General features: G+C 40.4%; 1 protein-coding gene across 1 annotated transcript in view; it reads left to right on the forward strand.

Moving 5' to 3' along the window:
* Positions 1–11,067, forward strand: part of LOC128778184 (uncharacterized) — a 31,828-nt gene extending 20,761 nt beyond the window's left edge. The window contains exon 3 of the mRNA XM_053906685.1: positions 10,030–11,067. Within this exon, the coding sequence (XP_053762660.1) occupies positions 10,209–10,844 (636 nt within the window). The 5' untranslated portion in view covers positions 10,030–10,208 and the 3' untranslated portion in view covers positions 10,845–11,067. The remainder of the gene's footprint in view (positions 1–10,029) is intronic.
* The last annotated feature ends 7,727 nt before the right edge of the window (positions 11,068–18,794 follow it).

The raw sequence follows: 18,794 nt of genomic DNA on the forward strand, positions 1-18,794 counted from the left end.
ATCTTCTGTATCACTGATTCATTCCTCTGCTTTGTCCATCCTTGTTATTGCATTCATTTGGTTTTGCATCTCGGTTATAGCTTTTTTAATTTCGTCCTGACTAGATTTTAGTTCTTGTGTCTCTATAGTAGGTGATTTTCTCGTGTCTTCTATGCTTTTTTTAAAGTCAAGATAGTATCTTTTTAATTATTCTTGAAAATCCTAGCTCAGCCATCATGCTTGTATCTATATTGATTGAATCCCTGCTGTTACTTCTTTCTTTTTTTTGTTTTGGGGTGAATTCCTCTGTCTTGTCAGTTTGTCCAGAAAAAAAAAAAGCTAGATCCTAGGTTTGTTTTGGTCTGCTTGTTAAAGGAAGCTAGATCCAAAAAATAAAAGTAAAAAAAAAAAAAATGGAAATGAAAAATTAAAAAATAAAAAAATGAAAATAAAAGCGAAGCTAGATCCTGTTTCCCCTAGAACTGAAGCTTTGTAGCACTCTGATCAGTAGGCTTATTGCATGTGAGAGGTGTGTGCTTGTCTTCTGGGGGAAGGGCCTGTTGCACTGATTCTCAGGCTGACCTGCCCTAGTAGTTATGTATCTGCCGGGTGCAGGGCAGCAGAACTTGGTGTAAGTGGCTCCAGTCACCACTTGGTAGTGCTGTTTAGCTCACTGAGGTTGGTTAGTGCTGATGGGCAGGGAGTGGAAGTGGGGGATGGCTTTTCTCTTCTCTCTCCTTCCTGGAGCAGACAGCGTGTACCTGCCCCTCTTAAACAAGCCCTAACAGAAGAGCAAACAATCACCCCCCCTTGTGTCCCTGGCATTGGTCAGATCCCTGCCTTCACCCTGTGTTGGAGCGGTCTGCCTGCCGGGTGGCACAGTACTTGTGTGTTCTATCTCTGGTGTGGGGCTGGGTTTTCAAACTCTAAATTTTAGGGACTGATCCTTTGGGGGAGGATCTCCCTGAACTTTTGCTGTTTTCCAGCCAGTCCCAGGAAAGTGGTCACATGACTGTGCGGCTTTTTGGAGTTTATGGCAAAGTGGAGCACAAAATACCAAGCCTCACTGCTCTCTGAGCCAGTCAGCAGGTGTCTCTGCTCCTATACCTGGGAACAGTGCATGTCATTGGAGCCACCCATTCTTGTGTCCCTGGAGAGGCCTTGCTGCCTCTCCCAGTTGCACTCCCAAGCATGGGAACGATTCTCCTCATGTGACTCAGCAGCTCCTCAGACCACACCGTCTGCTCCGGGGTCTTCACCCTCCCTTCCCACAGAAGCACTCCAAAGCTAGTTATGACTGAGGGGGTGGCGAAATTCTAAAACTTCAGATTTTGCACTCTGCTGCTTATAATAACTTGTGGTAGTCTCCATAAGCAAGGCTCCCTCCCTTCTGCAGCACCTGCAGTTCTTATCTCCCCCAAATCAACTCTCCCCAGCTCCTACTATCCACATCATTTTTTTTTTTACTTGTAGATTTGCAGTTTTGTTCTCTCAGTCCTTGGATTGATACCTTGGGTTTTCAGAATGATTTGATACTTACCCAGTTGTGTTCCCGGGACAGGGCAAGCTTGAGGTCCCCTTACTTTTCCACCATCTTCACTCTTCTCCCAGTACTTAATTCCACTGTAAGTTTGCTCTGTGTGATGGTATCAATGATTTTAGGTGGGGGCATTTTCTTTGATGAGCAGGTTCACAGACACAGGACATGATATTTTGCTTGGATCAGTTTGGAAGTAGCTGGAGGTGGCTATGTTTGTGAGAAAGCTTTCATGGCTTTCTAGATTTCATATATTCTTTGCTCTATATTTTTAAGTTTCATTCATAAAATTTTCAATTCAGGTGTCCTTAGTCCTAACCCTTCTTCAGGAAAGAAGCCCTATGTGTCTTTGAGACTTCCCACAGAAACAAGGAAAATGTGATGTATTTACTATCAGCTCTTCATAAGATGCCTTCACCCAAGTGCATTTGAAATGAAATGATTTGTAATTACAGAATATGATTGCATAGGTCTGGTTTTAATTTTCTTTCTTTACCAAATAAAGCAAATCATTTTTTTGTGAATGCATTGCTTTGAAATATTTATTTTCCCTTTTCAGCTGTATTATTTCCCTCTCTTCTGACATGGTTTATCCCCTGGAAATATGTCTTTTTTTTTTTTTATTTTTTATTTTTTAATATATGAAATTTACTGTCAAATTGGTTTCCATACAACACCCAGTGCTCATCCCAAAAGGTGCCCTCCTCAATACCCATCACCCACCCTGCCCTCCCTCCCACCCTGCCCTCCCTCCCACCCCCCATCAACCCTCAGTTCTCAGTTTTTAACAGTCTCTTATGCTTTGGCTCTCTCCCACTCTAGCCTCTTTTTTTTTTTTTTTTTTTTTTTCCTTCCCCTCCCCCATGGTTTTCTGTTATGTTTCTCAGGATCCACATAAGAGTGAAACCATATGGTATCTGTCTTTCTCTGTATGGCTTATTTCACTTAGCATCACACTCTCCAGTTCCATCCATGTTGCTACAAAAGGCCATATTTCATTTTTTCTCATTGCCACGTAGTATTCCATTGTGTATATAAACCACAATTTCTTTATCCATTCATCAGTTGATGGACATTTAGGCTCTTTCCATAATTTGGCTATTGTTGAGAGTGCTGCTATAAACATTGGGGTACAGGTGCCCCTATGCATCAGTACTCCTGTATCCCTTGGGTAAATTCCTAGCAGTGCTATTGCTGGGTCATAGGGTAGGTCTATTTTTAATTTTCTGAGGAACCTCCACACTGCTTGGAAATATGTCTTAGTTACACATTTATGAGCATTCTCATTTTAGTTACCCTTGAAAGTATTTTTTTATTTTTCTTTATTTTATGTTTTCTAAAATTAAAAATAGAACTACCATATGATCTGGCAATCCGACTTTTGAGTATATATCCAAAAGAGTTGAAATAAGTATCCCAAATAGTTATCTGTACCCCCTTGTTCTTTGCAGCATTATTCATAATAGTAAGATGTGGAAACAATTCAGTTGTCTTGTTGACGAATGGACAAAGAAACTATGGCATAAACATGCATGGACTATTATTTAGCCTTAAAAAATAAAGAAGTACTGAAATATATGAGAACATGGATAAAACTAGGGGAAATTATACTACATGAAATAAGGCAGCTGCAAACAGACATACACTGCATTATTCCACTTACATGAGGTATCCACAATAGTCACACACAGAGGCAGAGAATGGAATGGTGGTTTTCCAGGGGTTAGGGAGAAGGAGTTGTTCACGGAGCATAAAGTTTCAGTTATACAAGATGAATATGTTCCAGACATCTGCTGTGCAACATAGTGCCTATAATTAACAATACATATTGTGTACTTTAATATATATTAAGAGTAAATTTCATGTTAAGTTTTCTTACCACAAAAAACAAAGCAAAACCCCATCAAAGAACACAAGGAAATTTTGGGAAGTGGATAGATATGTTTAAGTACCTTGGTTGTGACAGTGGTGTCACAGGTATATGCATAAGCCTTAAACTCATCAAGATGTATACATTAAAGAGGTGCCTGGGTGACTCAGTTGGTTAAGCATCCAACTCTTGATTTTGCTTCAGGTCATGATCTCACGGTTTGAGGTTGAGCCCTGTGTCAGGCTTACTGTGACAACCTGGAACCTGCCTGGAATTCTCTCTTTCTCTTTCTCTTTCTCTTTCTCTTTCTCTTTCTCTTTCTCTTTCTGTGTCCCTCCCCTGCTCATTTTCTCTCTCTGTCTCTGTCTCTGTCTCTCTCTCAATAAACTTAAAAATGTATACATTAAATATGTGCAATTTTTTGTTTAATGATTATACCTCAAAAATATAAAAACTAAAATAAATCAATCAACTTTTTCTTTAGAGACTTGCCTATCTTTTCTACCTTCCTTTTTTTTTTTTTTTCATTTTAGAGAGATTGGGTGCAAGCAGGGGAGGGGCAGAGCACTCAGCACAGAGCCCAAAGCAGAGCTTGATCCCACAACCCTGGGATCGTGACTTGAGCCAAAATCAAGAGTTGGACACTCAACTTACTGAGCCACCCAGGCATCTGTTTTTTCTGCCTTCTACTTTGAAATCCTTACTGCCTTCAGATATATCCTCTATAGAGCTGTGTTGATTTACTGAAATGTGTTCCTTACATGTGTCTATGATTGCTTCTGTCTACATCCCTCTTCTGGAGGATACAGTCCCCGTTGGGAATGTTCAAATGGAATGTTCCACCCAAGTTTTCTGCTTTGCTCTGTTTCTGTTTTCTACAGTTTTTCTTTTCCTTTATAAAAAATTTTGTTTCTTTTTTTTGGGAGAGAGAAAGAGAGCACGAGCAAGAGAAGGGCAGAGAGAGAGAGAGAGAGAGAGAGAGAGAGAGAGAGAGAGAGACATAGAATCCGAAGCAGGCTCCAGGCTGTGATCTGTCAGCCCAGAGCCCAATGCGCGGCTCCAACCCATGAACCATGAGATCATGACCTGAGTTGAAGTTGGACCATTGAGCCACACAGGTGTCCCTAGACCATTCACATTTGTCTATCTATCTATCTATCTGTCTAATTGTAAAATTTTGTTATTTATAATTTAATTTTTTTTGACTTACATCCAGATTAGTCAGCATATAGGGTGACAGTGATTTCAGGAGTAGATTCCTTAATGCCCCTTACCCATTTAGCCCATTCCCCCTTCCACAACCCCTCCATTAACCCTCTGTTCTCCATATTTAAGAGTCTCTTATGTTTTGTCCCCCTCTCTGTTTTTATATTATTTTTGCTTCCCTTCCCATATGAGTGAAGTCCTATGATATGTCTTTCTCTAATTTCACTTAACATAATACCCTCTAGTTCCATCCACATGGTTGCAAGTGGCAAGATTTCATTCCTTTTGATTTCTGAGTAATACTCCACTGTATGTATATACCATATCTTCTTTATTCATCCATCGATGGACATTTGGGCTCTTTCCATACTTTGGCTGTTGTTGATAGTGCTGCTATAAACAGGGGTGCATGTGTCCCTTCAAAACAGCACACCTGTGTCCCTTGAAATAATACCTTGTAGTACAGTTGCTGGGTCGTAGGGTAGTTCTATTTTTAATTTTTTGAGGAACCTTCATACTGTTTCCCAGAGTGGCTGCACCAGCTTGGATTCCCAACAAAAGTGCAAAAGAGATCCTCTTTCTCTGCATTCTCCTCAACATCTGTTGTTGCCTGAGTTGCTAATGTAAGCCATTCTGACAGGTGGGAGGGGGTATCTCATTGTAGTTTTGATTTGTATTTCCCTGATGATGAGTGATGTTGAGCATTTTTCATGTGTCAGTTGGCCATCTGGGTGTCTTCTTTGGAGAAGTGTCTATTCATGTCTTTTGGCCATTTCTTTACTGGATGATTTGTTTTTTGGGTGTTGAGTTTGATAAGTTCTTTATAGATTTTGGATACTAGCCTTTTATCTGATATGGCGTTTGCAAATATCTTCTCCCATTCTGTCAGTTGCCTTTTAGTTTTGCTGATTGTTTCCTTCACTGTGCAGAAGCTTTTTATTTTGATGAGGTCCCGGTAGTTCATTTTTGCTTTCATTTCCCTTGCCCCCAGAGACGTGTTGAAGTTGCTGCGGCCAAGATCAAAGAGGTTTTGCCTGCTTTCTCCTTGGGAATTTTAATGGCTTCCTGTCTTACATTGAGGTCTTTCATCAATTTTTAGTTTATTTTTGTGTATGGTGTAAGAAAGTGGTCCAGGTTCATTCTTCTGCATGTCTCTGTCCAGTTTTCCCAGCACCACTTATTGAAGAGACTGTCTTTATTCCATTGGGTGTTCTTTCTTGCTTTGTCAAAGATTAGTTGGCCATACATTTGTGGGTCCATTTCTGGGTTCTCTATTGTGTTCCATTGATCTGAGTGTCTGTTCTTGTGCCAGTACCATACTGTCTTCATGATTACAGCTTTGTAGTATATATAGCTTGAAGTCTGGGATTGTGATGCCTCCTGCTTTGGTTTTCTTTTTCAAGATTGCTTTGGCTATTTGGGGTCTTCTCTGGTTCCATACAAATTTTAGGATTATTTGTTCTAGCTCTGTGAAGACTGCTGGTGTTATTTTGATAGGGATTGCTTTGAATATGTAGATTGCTTTGGGTAGTATCAACGTTCTGACAATATTTGTTCTTCCTATCCAGGAGCATGGAATTTTTTCCCATTTTTTTGTGTCTTCTTTAGTTCCTTTCATAAGATTTCTACAGTTTTCAGTGTACAGATTTTTTCACCTCTTTGGTTAGATTTATTCTGAGGTATTTTAAGGTTTTTGGTGCAGTTGTAAATACAATTTGGGGCAAATTGTAAATGATTTCTCTTTCTGTTGCTTCATTGTTGGTGAATAGGAATGCAACCATTTTCTGTACATTGATTTTATATCCTGCAACTTTGTGGCATTCATGAATCTGTTCTAGCAGTTTTTGTGGAATCTTTAGGGTTTTCCACATAGAGTATCATGTCATCTGTGAAGAGTGAAAGTTTGACCTCCTCCTGGCCGATTTGGATGCCTTTTATTTCTTTGTGTTGTCTGATTGCAGAGGCTAAGACTTCCAATACTATGTTGAATAAGAGTGGTGAGAGTGGACATCCCTGTCTTATTCCTGACCTTAGGGGGAAAGCTCTAAGTTTTTCCCCATTGAGGATGATATTAGCGTTGGGTCTTTCGTATATGGCTTTTATGATCTCTGGTATGCTCCTTCTATCCCTACTTTCTTGAGGGTTTTTATCAAGAAACCATGCTGTATTTTGTCAAATGCTTTCTCTGCATCTATTGAGGGGATCATACGGTTCTTGTATTTTTATTGATGTGATGAATCATGTTAATTGTTTTCCAGATATTGAACCAGCCCTGTATCTCAGGTATAAATCCCACTTGGTCGTGGTGAAATTTTTTTAATGTATTGTTGGATCCAGTTGGCTAATATCTTGTTGAGGATTTTTGGATCCATGTTCATCAGGGAAATTGGTATAGTTCTCCTTTTTAGTGGGGTCTCTGGTTTTGGAATCAAGGTAATGCTGGCTTCATAGATAGAGTTTGGAAGTTTTCATTGCATTTCTATTTTTTGGAATAGCTTCAAGAGAATAGCTGTTAACTCTTCCTTAAATGTTTGGTAGAATTCCCCTGGAAAGCCATCTGGCCCTGGACTCTTGTTTTTTGGGAGATGTTTGATTACTAATTTGATTTCCTTACTGGTTATGGGTCTGTTCAGATTTTCTATTTCTTCCTGTTTCGGGTTGGGAGTGTGTATGTTTCTAGGAATTTGTCTATTTCTTTTAGATTGCCCATTTAATTGGCATATATTGCTCATAATATTCTCTTATTGTTGTTTTTATTCCTGCTGTGTTGTGATCTCTGGTTTGTTTTTTTTTTTTTTTTTTTTTGGTTTCAATAGCATTAATTTCTGCTCTGATCTTTATTATTTCCTGTCTTCTGCTGGTTTTGGATTTTATTTGCTGTCTTTTTCCAGCTCTTTAAGGTGTAAGGTTAGGTTGTGTGTCTGAGGTCTTTCTTCCTTCTTTAGGAAGGCCTGGATTGCTATATACTTTCCTCTTATGACCACCTTTGCCTCATCCTAGAGGTTTTAGGTTGTGGTGTTATCATTTTCATTGACTTCCATATATTTTTAATTTCCTCTTTAACTTCTTGGTTGGCCCATTTATTCTTTAATAAGATATTCTTCCATCTCCAACTATTTGTTACCTTTCTGAATTTTTTCTTGTGGTTGATTTCAAGTTTCATAGCTTTGTGGTCTGAAAATATGCTTGGTATGATCTCGATCTTTTTGTACTTGCTGAGGGCTGATTTGTGTCCCAGTTTGTGGTCTATTCTGGAAAATGTTCCATGTGCACTGGAGAAGAATGTATATTCCATTGCTTTAGGATGAAATGTTCTGAATATATCTGTTAAGTCCATCTGGTCCAGGGTGTCATTTAAAGCCATTGTTTCCTTGTTGATTTTTTGATTAGATGATCTGTCCATTGCTGTGTGTGGGGTGTTGAAGTCTACTATTATGGTATTAACTATCGATGAGTTAGTTTATGGGTGTGATTAATTGATGTATATATTTGGTCCTCCCACATTTGGCGCATAAATGTTTACAATTGTTAGGTCTTCTTGGTCTATAGACCCCTTGATTATGATATAATGCCCTTCTGCATCTCTTGATGAAGTCTTTATTTTAAAGTTAGATTGTCTGATATAAGTATGGCTACTCCGGCTTTTTTTTGTTGACCATTTGCATGATAGATGGTTCTCCATCCCATTACTTTCAATCTGAAGGCATCTTTAGGTCTCAAGTGGGTCTCTTGTAAACAGCATATAGATGGATCTTGTTTTCTTATCCATTCTGTTACCCTGTGTCTTTTTATTGGAGCATTTACTCCATTAATGTTTAGAATAAGTACTGAAAGATATGAATTTATTGCCATTATGTTGCTTGTAGAGTTGGAGTTTCTGGTGGTGTTCTCTGGTCCTTTCTTATCTTTGTTGCTTTTGGTACTTACTTACATATTTATTCCTTCCTTCCTTCCTTCATTCATTTATTCTTTTCTCTCCTAAGAGAGTCCCTACCTTAAAATTTCTTGCAGGGCTGGTTTAGTGGTCACAAATTCCTTTAACTTTTGTTTGGGAAATGTTTTTTAAAAAAATTTTTGATGTTTATTTTTGAGAGAGAGAAAGAGAGCATGAACAGGGGAGGGGCAGAGAGAGGGAGACACAGAATCCGAAGCAGGCTCCAAGCTCCGAGCTGTCAGCACAGAGCCAGATGTGGGGCTCGAACCCATGGGCTGTGAGATCATGACCCGAGCTGAAGTTAGGCCCCCCTGTCCGGGAAGCTTTTTATCTCTCCTTCTATTTTGAATAACAGCCTTACTGGATAAAGCATTCTTGGCTGCATATTTTTTTGATTCAGCGCATTGAATATATCCTGCCACTCCTTTCTGGCCTGCCAACTTTCTGTGGATTGGTTTGCTGCAAACCTGATCGGTCTTCCCTTGTAGGTTAAGGACTTTTTTTCCTTGCAGCTTTCATGATTCTGTCCTTGCTTGAGTATTTTGTGAATTTGATTATGATATGTCTTATTGATGGTCGGTTTTTGTTGAATCTAATGGGAGTCCTCTGTGCTTCCCGGATTTTGATGACTGTGTCTTTCCCCAGGTTAGGAAAGTTTTCTGCTATGATTTGCTCACATAACCCTTCTACCTCTATTTCTCTCTCTTCCTGTTCTGGGACCCCTATGATTCTGATGTTGTTCCTTTTTAATGAGTCACTGATTTCTCTAATTCTTAAATTGTGCTCTTTTGCCTTAATCTTCCTCTTTTTTTTCTGCTTCATTATTCTCCATAAGTTTGGTCTCTTTATCGCTGATTCTCTGTTCTGCCTCATCCATCCTTTCCACCACGGCATCCATTTGAGATTGCAGCTCAGTTAGCATTTTTTAATTTCATCCTGACTAGCTTTTACTTCTTTTATCTCTTCAGAAAGGGATCTAATCTATTTTCAACTCCAACTAGTGTTTTTATTATTTTGATTCTAAATTCTGGTTCATACATCTTGCTTGTATCTCTGTTGGTTAAGTCCCTGGCTGTCATTTCTTCCTGCTCTTTCTTTTGGGGTGAATTCCTTCATTTTGTTGTTTTGAAGGGAGAAAAGGAATGAGGTAGAAGTATTTAAAATAAAAAAATTAAAATTAAAAAATACTAAAATTAAAAAATTAAACACACACACACATACACACAGTCGAATAAATGATGCTAGATCCTAGGTATGTTTTGGTTTGGGTGTTGAATGTGGCTTGATAGATTAGAGAAAAAAGGGAAAAAAAGAAAAAAGGAAATTGTTTGAAAATTTGAGAAAATGAATACTCTGAAGTATACTAAAATGAAATGATGGAAGTAAAATAGAAATTGAAAGAAATTACTGCAAAGTAAACAACATAGTAGAAAAAAATGAAAGAAAAATATTTTTAATAAATTTGAAAATGAAAATGAATTTTTTTCCTTTTCTGTATTCAAGAAAAGAAATGAAAAAGAGAAAATGAAATGAAGAAAATTGAATAGTTGGACCGGTTAACAGACTGAAATACGACTGAAATTACTTCGTTTTCCCCTGCAGGTCAAACTCTGAAGCGCTTTATAGTCCATAAACTAAGCAGGTAGAGTGATTTGTGGCCCAGTTGGGTGGGGCTTAGTGTAATGGCTCCGTTCTCCACTAGATGGCGCCGCTATTCCACTGGGGTGGATTGTTGTGGTGCTTGTAGGTATGTGTGCGCATGCATGGGAGTGGTGAAAATGGCGTCACCCAGCTACCCAGTCTCTAGTATCAGAACTCTGTTCTCCCTGATCAGCAATCGCACACCCATCCTTTGTCTTCAGCTTCCGTCCACTCCCCGCTTCCACACTGTGAACCAAGCAGCAGGCAGCACCTCCCTCCTGAGTTTTGTCTCAGATGCAGCTGCCTTCCCTGGCCCCCTACTTCTGAGGGACTGCGGTTTTGACCCTCTCCGCCCCTCTGCAGAGGGTCTCACCAAGCAATGGCTGGGTGCCAGCCACACCCAGGAACGCTTGCAGGACTGGGCTGTTGCTGATGCCCAAAGATTGTGGTCAGGTGCCAGCCTGCCCCAGAAAAAGTTCACTAGACAGTGTAGCAGCAGTGCCTCAGGGATTATGGAAAATCACAACACACATCTGGCACCAGGCTTCACCCCCAGTGACCTTGTTCCAGCACCAGCAAATGTGGCCATTCTCTGGGGTCTTCTGGGCCCAGGTGATCTCACAGCCTCTATCAAATGGCCTTCCAGTAGTGGAACCGTTTCTCCCTGTGTGGCCTGAGAACCTCCTGGACCCCATTCTGCTCCTGGGGATTTGCCCTTCCCACCAGAGTGCCGCCAGGTACTGAGCTGCAGAGTTTCAGACTCTGCACTCCCTCTGTTTACAGTCTTAATGGAGTTTAAACCCTCTCCTTTCTTCCTTTTTAGTTCAATCCCTGCAGCTGTTTCCAATTTTCCACTTTCTCTCTAGCTGCTTTTGGGGAGGGGTGCTTTTCCTGTGTTCCAGGCCCCGCCCCCCCCCCCCCCCCCCCCCCCCGTCTCCATCCTGTCTCCTCATGCAAAAGAAGTTCCCTGCCCTCTGCAGCCATTCTCTTCCCAAGTTCACCTCTCCACCCCATGTACCTGCTGAATTCTGTGGTTCAGGTTGTCCAGATTGTTGTGTTAATCTTCAGATCAGTTTTCTAGGTGTGCAGGATGGTTTAATGTTGGTCTGGCTGTATTTCATGGACATGAGACACACAAAAAACTTCCATGCTGTTCTGCCATCTTGGCTCCTCCCCTAGACCATTCACATTTAAAGTGATGGTTGATATAGTTGGTTTAAAAAGTACCACATTTTTAACTGTTTTGTTGCCTTTCATTCCTTTGCTTTAATCTCCCCTCTTTTTCTGCCTGTCGGGCTTTAATTTTACCTGATTTTCCCCACTTAAATTTTTTATTTTAATTTCATTATATTCTGTTTTTTCAAAGTTGCCATAAATATGTGTTTTTAAGGTTTTTTATTGTTTATTTTTGAGAGAGAGAGACAGAGTGTGAGTGAGGGAGGGGCAGAGAGAGAGGGAGATACAGAATTTTATTTTATTTTTTTAATTTTTTTTTTTTTAATTTTGTGAATTTTCACAACTCTCCTAATTTTTTTTTTAATTATTTTTTTTTATTTTTTAATATATGAAATTTACTGTCAAATTGGTTTCCATACAACACCCAGTGCTCATCCCAAAAGGTGCCCTCCTCAATACCCATCACCCACCCTGCCCTCCCTCCCACCCCCCATCAACCCTCAGTTTGTTCTCAGTTTTTAACAGTCTCTTATGCTTTGGCTCTCTCCCACTCTAACCTCTTTTTTTTTTTTTTTTTTTTTTTCCTTCCCCTCCCCCATGGGTTTCTGTTATGTTTCTCAGGATCCACATAAGAGTGAAACCATATGGTATCTGTCTTTCTCTGTATGGCTTATTTCACTTAGCATCACACTCTCCAGTTCCATCCATGTTGCTACAAAAGGCCATATTTCATTCTTTCTCATTGCCACGTAGTATTCCATTGTGTATATAAACCACAATTTCTTTATCCATTCATCAGTTGATGGACATTTAGGCTCTTTCCATAATTTGGCTATTGTTGAGAGTGCCGCTATAAACATTGGGGTACAGGTGCCCCTATGCATCAGTACTCCTGTATCCCTTGGGTAAATTCCTAGCAGTGCTATTGCTGGGTCATAGGGTAGGTCTATTTTTAATTTTCTGAGGAACCTCCACACTGCTTTCCAGAGCGGCTGCACCAATTTGCATTCCCACCAACAGTGCAAGAGGGTTCCTGTTTCTCCACATCCTCTCCAGCATCTATAGTCTCCTGATTTCTTCATTTTGGCCACTCTGACTGGCGTGAGGTGGTATCTGAGTGTGGTTTTGATTTGTATTTCCCTGATAAGGAGCGACGTTGAACATCTTTTCATGTGCCTGTTGGCCATCCGGATGTCTTCTTTAGAGAAGTGTCTATTCATGTTTTCTGCCCATTTCTTCACTGGGTTATTTGTTTTTCGGGTGTGGAGTTTGATGAGCTCTTTATAGATTTTGGATACTAGCCCTTTGTCCGATGTGTCATTTGCAAATATCTTTTCCCATTCCGTTGGTTGCCTTTTAGTTTTGTTGGTTGTTTCCTTTGCTGTGCAGAAGCTTTTTATCTTCATAAGGTCCCAGTAATTCACTTTTGCTTTTAATTCCCTTGCCTTTGGGGATGTGCCGAGTAAGAGATTGCTACGGCTGAGGTCAGAGAGGTCTTTTCCTGCTTTCTCCTCTAAGGTTTTGATGGTTTCCTGTCTCACATTCAGGTCCTTTATCCATTTTGAGTTTATTTTTGTGAATGGTGTGAGAAAGTGGTCTAGTTTCAACCTTCTGCATGTTGCTGTCCAGTTCTCCCAGCACCATTTGTTAAAGAGACTGTCTTTTTTCCATTGGATGTTCTTTCCTGCTTTGTCAAAGATGAGTTGGCCATACGTTTGTGGGTCTAGTTCTGGGGTTTCTATTCTATTCCATTGGTCTATGTGTCTGTTTTTATGCCAATACCATGCTGTCTTGATGATGACAGCTTTGTAGTAGAGGCTAAAGTCTGGGATTGTGATGCCTCCTGCTTTGGTCTTCTTCTTCAAAATTACTTTGGCTATTCGGGGCCTTTTGTGGTTCCATACGAATTTTAGGATTGCTTGTTCTAGTTTCGAGAAGAATGCTGGTGCAATTTTGATTGGGATTGCATTGAATGTGTAGATAGCTTTGGGTAGTATTGACATTTTGACAATATTTATTCTTCCAATCCATCAGCAGGGAATGTCTTTCCATTTCTTTATATCTTCTTCAATTACCTGCATAAGCTTTCTATAGTGTTCAGCATACAGATCTTTTACATCTTTGGTTAGATTTATTCCTAGGTATTTTATGCTTCTTGGTGCAATTGTGAATGGGATCAGTTTCTTCATTTGTCTTTCTGTTGCTTCATTGTTAGTGTATAAGAATGCAACTGATTTCTGCACATTGATTTTGTATCCTGCAACTTTGCTGAATTCATGTATCAGTTCTAGCAGACTTTTGGTGGAGTCTGTCGGATTTTCCATGTATAATATCATGTCATCTGCAAAAAGCGAAAGCTTGACTTCATCTTTGCCAATTTTGATGCCTTTGATTTCCTTTTGTTGTCTGATTGCTGATGCTAGAACTTCCAGCACTATATTAAACAACAGCGGTGACAGTGGGCATCCCTGTCGTGTTCCTGATCTCAGGGAAAAAGCTCTCAGTTTTTCCCCGTTGAGGATGATGTTAGCTGTGGGCTTTTCATAAATGGCCTTTATGATCTTTAAGTATGTTCCTTCTATCCCGACTTTCTCAAGGGTTTTTATTAAGAAAGGGTGCTGGATTTTGTCAAAGGCCTTTTCTGCATCGATTGACAGGATCATATGGTTCTTCTCTTTTTTTTTGTTAATGTGATGTATCACGTTGATCGATTTGCGAATGTTGAACCAGCCCTGCATCCCAGGAATGAATCCCACTTGATCATGGTGAATAATTCTTTTTATATGCTGTTGAATTCGATTTGCTAGTATCTTATTAAGAATTTTTGCATCCATATTCATCAGGGATATTGGCCTGTAGTTCTCTTTTTTTACTGGGTCTCTGTCTGGTTTAGGAATCAAAGTAATACTGGCTTCATAGAATGAGTCCGGAAGTTTTCCTTCCCTTTCTATTTCTTGGAATAGCTTGAGAAGGATAGGTATTATCTCTGCTTTAAATGTCTGGTAGAACTCCCCTGGGAAGCCATCTGGTCCTGGACTCTTATTTGTTGGGAGATTTTTGATAACCGATTCAATTTCTTCGCTGGTTATGGGTCTGTTCAAGCTTTCTATTTCCTCCTGATTGAGTTTTGGAAGAGTGTGGGTGTTTAGAAATTTGTCCATTTCTTCCAGGTTGTCCAATTTGCTGGCATATAATTTTTCATAGTATTCCCTGATAATTGTTTGTATCTCTGAGGGATTGGTTGTAATCATTCCATTTTCATTCATGATTTTATCTATTTGGGTCATCTCCCTTTTCTTTTTGAGAAGCCTGGCTAGAGGTTTGTCAATTATGTTTATTTTTTCAAAAAACCAACTCTTGGTTTCGTTGATCTGCTCTACAGTTTTTTTAGATTCTATATTGTTTATTTCTGCTCTGATCTTTATTATTTCTCTTCTTCTGCTGGGTTTAGGCTGCCTTTGCTGTTCTGCTTCTATTTCCTTTAGGTGTGCTGTTAGATTTTGTATTTGGGATTTTTCTTGTTTCTTGAGATAGGCCTGGATTGCAATGTATTTTCCTCTCAGGACTGCCTTCGCTGCATCCCAAAGCGTTTGGATTGTTGTATTTTCATTTTCGTTTGTTTCCATATATATTTTAATTTCTTCTCTAATTGCCTGGTTGACCCACTCATTCGTTAGTAGGGTGTTCTTTAACCTCCATGCTTTTGGAGGTTTTCCAGACTTTTTCCTGTGGTTGATTTCAAGCTTCATAGCATTGTGGTCTGAAAGTATGCATGGTATAATTTCAATTCTTGTAAACTTATGAAGGGCTGTTTTGTGACCCAGTATATGATCTATCTTGGAGAATGTTCCATGTGCACTCGAGAAGAAAGTATATTCTGTTGCTTTGGGATGCAGAGTTCTAAATATATCTGTCAAGTCCATCTGATCCAATGTATCATTCAGGGCCCTTGTTTCTTTATTGACTGTGTGTCTAGATGATCTATCCATTTCTGTAAGTGGGGTGTTAAAGTCCCCTGCAATGACCACATTCTTATCAATAAGGTTGCTTATGTTTATGAGTAATTGTTTTATATATCTGGGGGCTTGGGTATTTGGCGCATAGACATTTATAATAGTTAGCTCTTCCTGGTGGATAGACCCTGTGATTATTATATAATGCCCTTCTTCATCTCTTGTTACAGCCTTTACTTTAAAGTCTAGTTTGTCTGATATAAGTATGGCTACTCCAGCTTTCTTTTGGCTTCCAGGAGCATGATAAATAGTTCTCCATCCCCTCACTCTCAATCTAAAGGTGTCCTCAGATCTAAAATGAGTCTCTTGTAGACAGCAAATAGATGGGTCTTGTTTTTTTATCCATTCTGATACCCTATGTCTTTTAGTTGGCGCATTTAATCCATTTACATTCAGTGTTATTATAGAAAGATATGGGTTTAGAGTCATTGTGATGTCTGTATGTTTTATGCTTGTAGTGATGTCTCTGGTACTTTGTCTCACAGGATCCCCCTTAGGATCTCTTGTAGGGCTGGTTTCGTGGTGACAAATTCCTTCAGTTTTTGTTTGTTTGGGAAGACCTTTATCTCTCCTTCTATTCTCAATGACAGACTTGCTGGATAAAGGATTCTCGGCTGCATATTTTTTCTGTTTAGCACACTGTAGATATCGTGCCAAGCCTTTCTGGCCTGCCAAGTTTCAAAGGAGAGATCAGTCACGAGTCTTATAGGTGTCCCTTTATATGTGAGGGCACGTTTATCCCTTGCTGCTTTCAGAATTTTCTCTTTATCCTTGTATTTTGCCAGTTTCACTATGATATGTCGTGCAGAAGATCGATTCAAGTTACGTCTGAAGGGAGTTCTCTGTGCCTCTTGGATTTCAATGCCTTTTTCCTTCCCCAGTTCAGGGAAGTTCTCAGCTATAATTTGTTCAAGTACCCCTTCAGCACCTTTCCCTCTCTCTTCCTCCTCTGGGATACCAATTATGCGTATATTATTTTTTTTTAGTGTATCACTTAGTTCTCTAATTTTCCCCTCATACTCCTGGATTTTTTTATCTCTCTTTCTTTCAGCTTCCTCTTTCTCCATAACTTTATCTTCTAGTTCACCTATTCTCTCCTCTGCCTCTTCAAGCCGAGCCATCGTGGATTCCATTTTGTTTTGCATTTCGTTTAAAGCGTTTTTCAACTCCTCGTGACTGTTCCTTAGTCCCTTGATCTTTGTGGCAAGAGATTCTCTGCTGTCCTGTATACTGTTTTCAAGCCCAGCGATTAATTTTATGACTATTATTCTAAATTCACTTTCTGTTATATTATTTAAATCCTTTTGATCAGTTCATTAGCTGTTGTTATTTCCTGGAGATTCTTCTGAGGGGAATTCTTCCGTTTGGTCATTTTGGAGAGTCCCTGGCGTGGTGAGGACCTGCAGTGCACTTCCCCTGTGCTGTGGTGTATAACTGGAGTTAGTGGGCGGGGCCGCAGTCCGACCCGATGTCTGCCCCCAGCCCACTGCTGGGGCCACAGTCAGACTGGTGTGTGCCTTCTCTTCCCCTCTCCTAGGGGCGGGATTCACTGTGGGGTGGCGTGGCCCGTCTGGGCTACTTGCACACTGCCAGGCTTGTGTTGCTGGGGATCTGGCGTATTAGCTGGGGTGGGTAGGCAAGGTGCACGGGGGCTGGAGGGGCAGGCTTAGCTCGCTTCTCCTTAGGTGATCCACTTCAGGAGGAGCCCTGTGGCAGCGGGAGGGAGTCAGATCTGCTGCCGGAGGTTTGGCTCCGCGGAAGCACAGAGTTGGGTGTTTGCGCGGAGCGAGCAAGTTCCCTGGCAGGAACTGGTTCCCTTTGGGATTTTGGCTGGGGGATGGGCGGGGGAGATGGCGCTGGCGCCTTTGTTCCCCGCCAAGCTGAGCTCTGCCGTCCGGGGGCTCAGCAGCTCTCCCTCCCTTTGTCCTCCAGCCTTCCCGCTTTCCGAGCAGAGCTGTTAACTTATGACCTCCCAGACGCTAAGTCGCGCTTGCTGTCGGAACACAGTCTGTCCGGCCCCTCCGCTTTTGCCAGCCAGACTCGGGGGCTCTGCTTGGCCGGCGAGCCGCCCCTCCGCCCCGGCTCCCTCCCGCCAGTCCGTGGAGCGCGCACCGCCTCGCCGCCCTTCCTACCCTCTTCCGTGGGCCTCTAGTCTGCGCTTGACTCCGGAGACTCCCTTCTGCTAATCCTCTGGCGGTTTTCTGGGTTCTTTAGGCAGGTGTAGTTGGAATCTAAGTGATCGGCAGGACGCGCTGTGAGCCCCGCGTCCTCCTACGCCGCCATCTTCCGGAACCCCCCCAGATACAGAATTTTAAACAGGCTCCAAGCTCTGAGCTGTCAGCACAGAACCCAATGCCGGGGCTTGTACTCCAAATCCGTGGGATCATGACCTGAGCCAAAGTTGGACGCTTAACAGATTGAGCCACCCAGGAGCCCCTCTGTAGTTTTTCGACAGGAAATTTCAAGAATCTCAGTCTTAGAGAAGTAATTTCTATTTTAGTTTTCAGAATTTTAACTGGGAATTTAGCGTAATTGAGAAAATGTGTATTTTCTAGATATCTCATAATAACATATTTCAGTAGTGAAAAGCTGTTAGAATTTAAGCATTTGCTATTATGACATAGATTATATTTTCAAAATACTATACTTTAAAGTGAAAGAGCAGATTTTAAAATACTGTGAGTTCAAACATGTAAAGTGTGTGTACTTTGGAAAAAACAATGATTAGAAGGATATAGAACAAAATGTTAGCAGTGGTTATCCATGGATTGCAGGATTGTGCATTTTATGTGTAATTTTTACTTTCATTTATATACTTTTCTCTGATTTATTATTTTTTAAAAAGCATAGTACATGTATATATTTTCTTGTAGTTACAACTTATTTCCATTTAGGAAAAAATCAGTTACAATTCACAAATTTAGCAATTACCTTGTGTAGCAGTTTGCTTTCCTTTCATAGGTTTTCATATATAATCCTAAACCCGCTGTATTTATTGCCACATTCTTGATAAAACCTATCCTGTTTTCAAAGAAATATTTTTTATTCTGGAGAAACATTTCTTTCTCTTAACATTTAACGTAGACAAACAGGTTTTGAAGTTTTCTACTTACTTACCCTGATGTTTGCCTTGTTAAAACCAGAATCAGTTTGGAATGGTAATTCCTAGCCCTATTTTGAGTGGCAGCTGTGAGAATTGTTTGCCAAGTTTGTGGGTCTGAAATGTGTACCTTACCAGTGACGTTATGTACCTTGCCAGCAGGAGGCATACATCTTCTGGCCATAGTCCCTAAATTAAATATCACAAGAAGCCAAACAACTTTATTTCTACTTCTATAGATGTGATGGGATGGATTGTTCTGAAAATTGAAAGTCCCAGAAAATCTTTTCCACATTAGGATGTAATATATTGGCATAGAAATGATATGATCCATTAAA

The sequence above is a fragment of the Panthera pardus genome, unplaced genomic scaffold (assembly GCF_024362965.1).
Source record: "Panthera pardus isolate Hobbes unplaced genomic scaffold, ASM2436296v1 HiC_scaffold_19, whole genome shotgun sequence".
NCBI classification, from domain to species: Eukaryota; Metazoa; Chordata; class Mammalia; order Carnivora; family Felidae; genus Panthera; species Panthera pardus.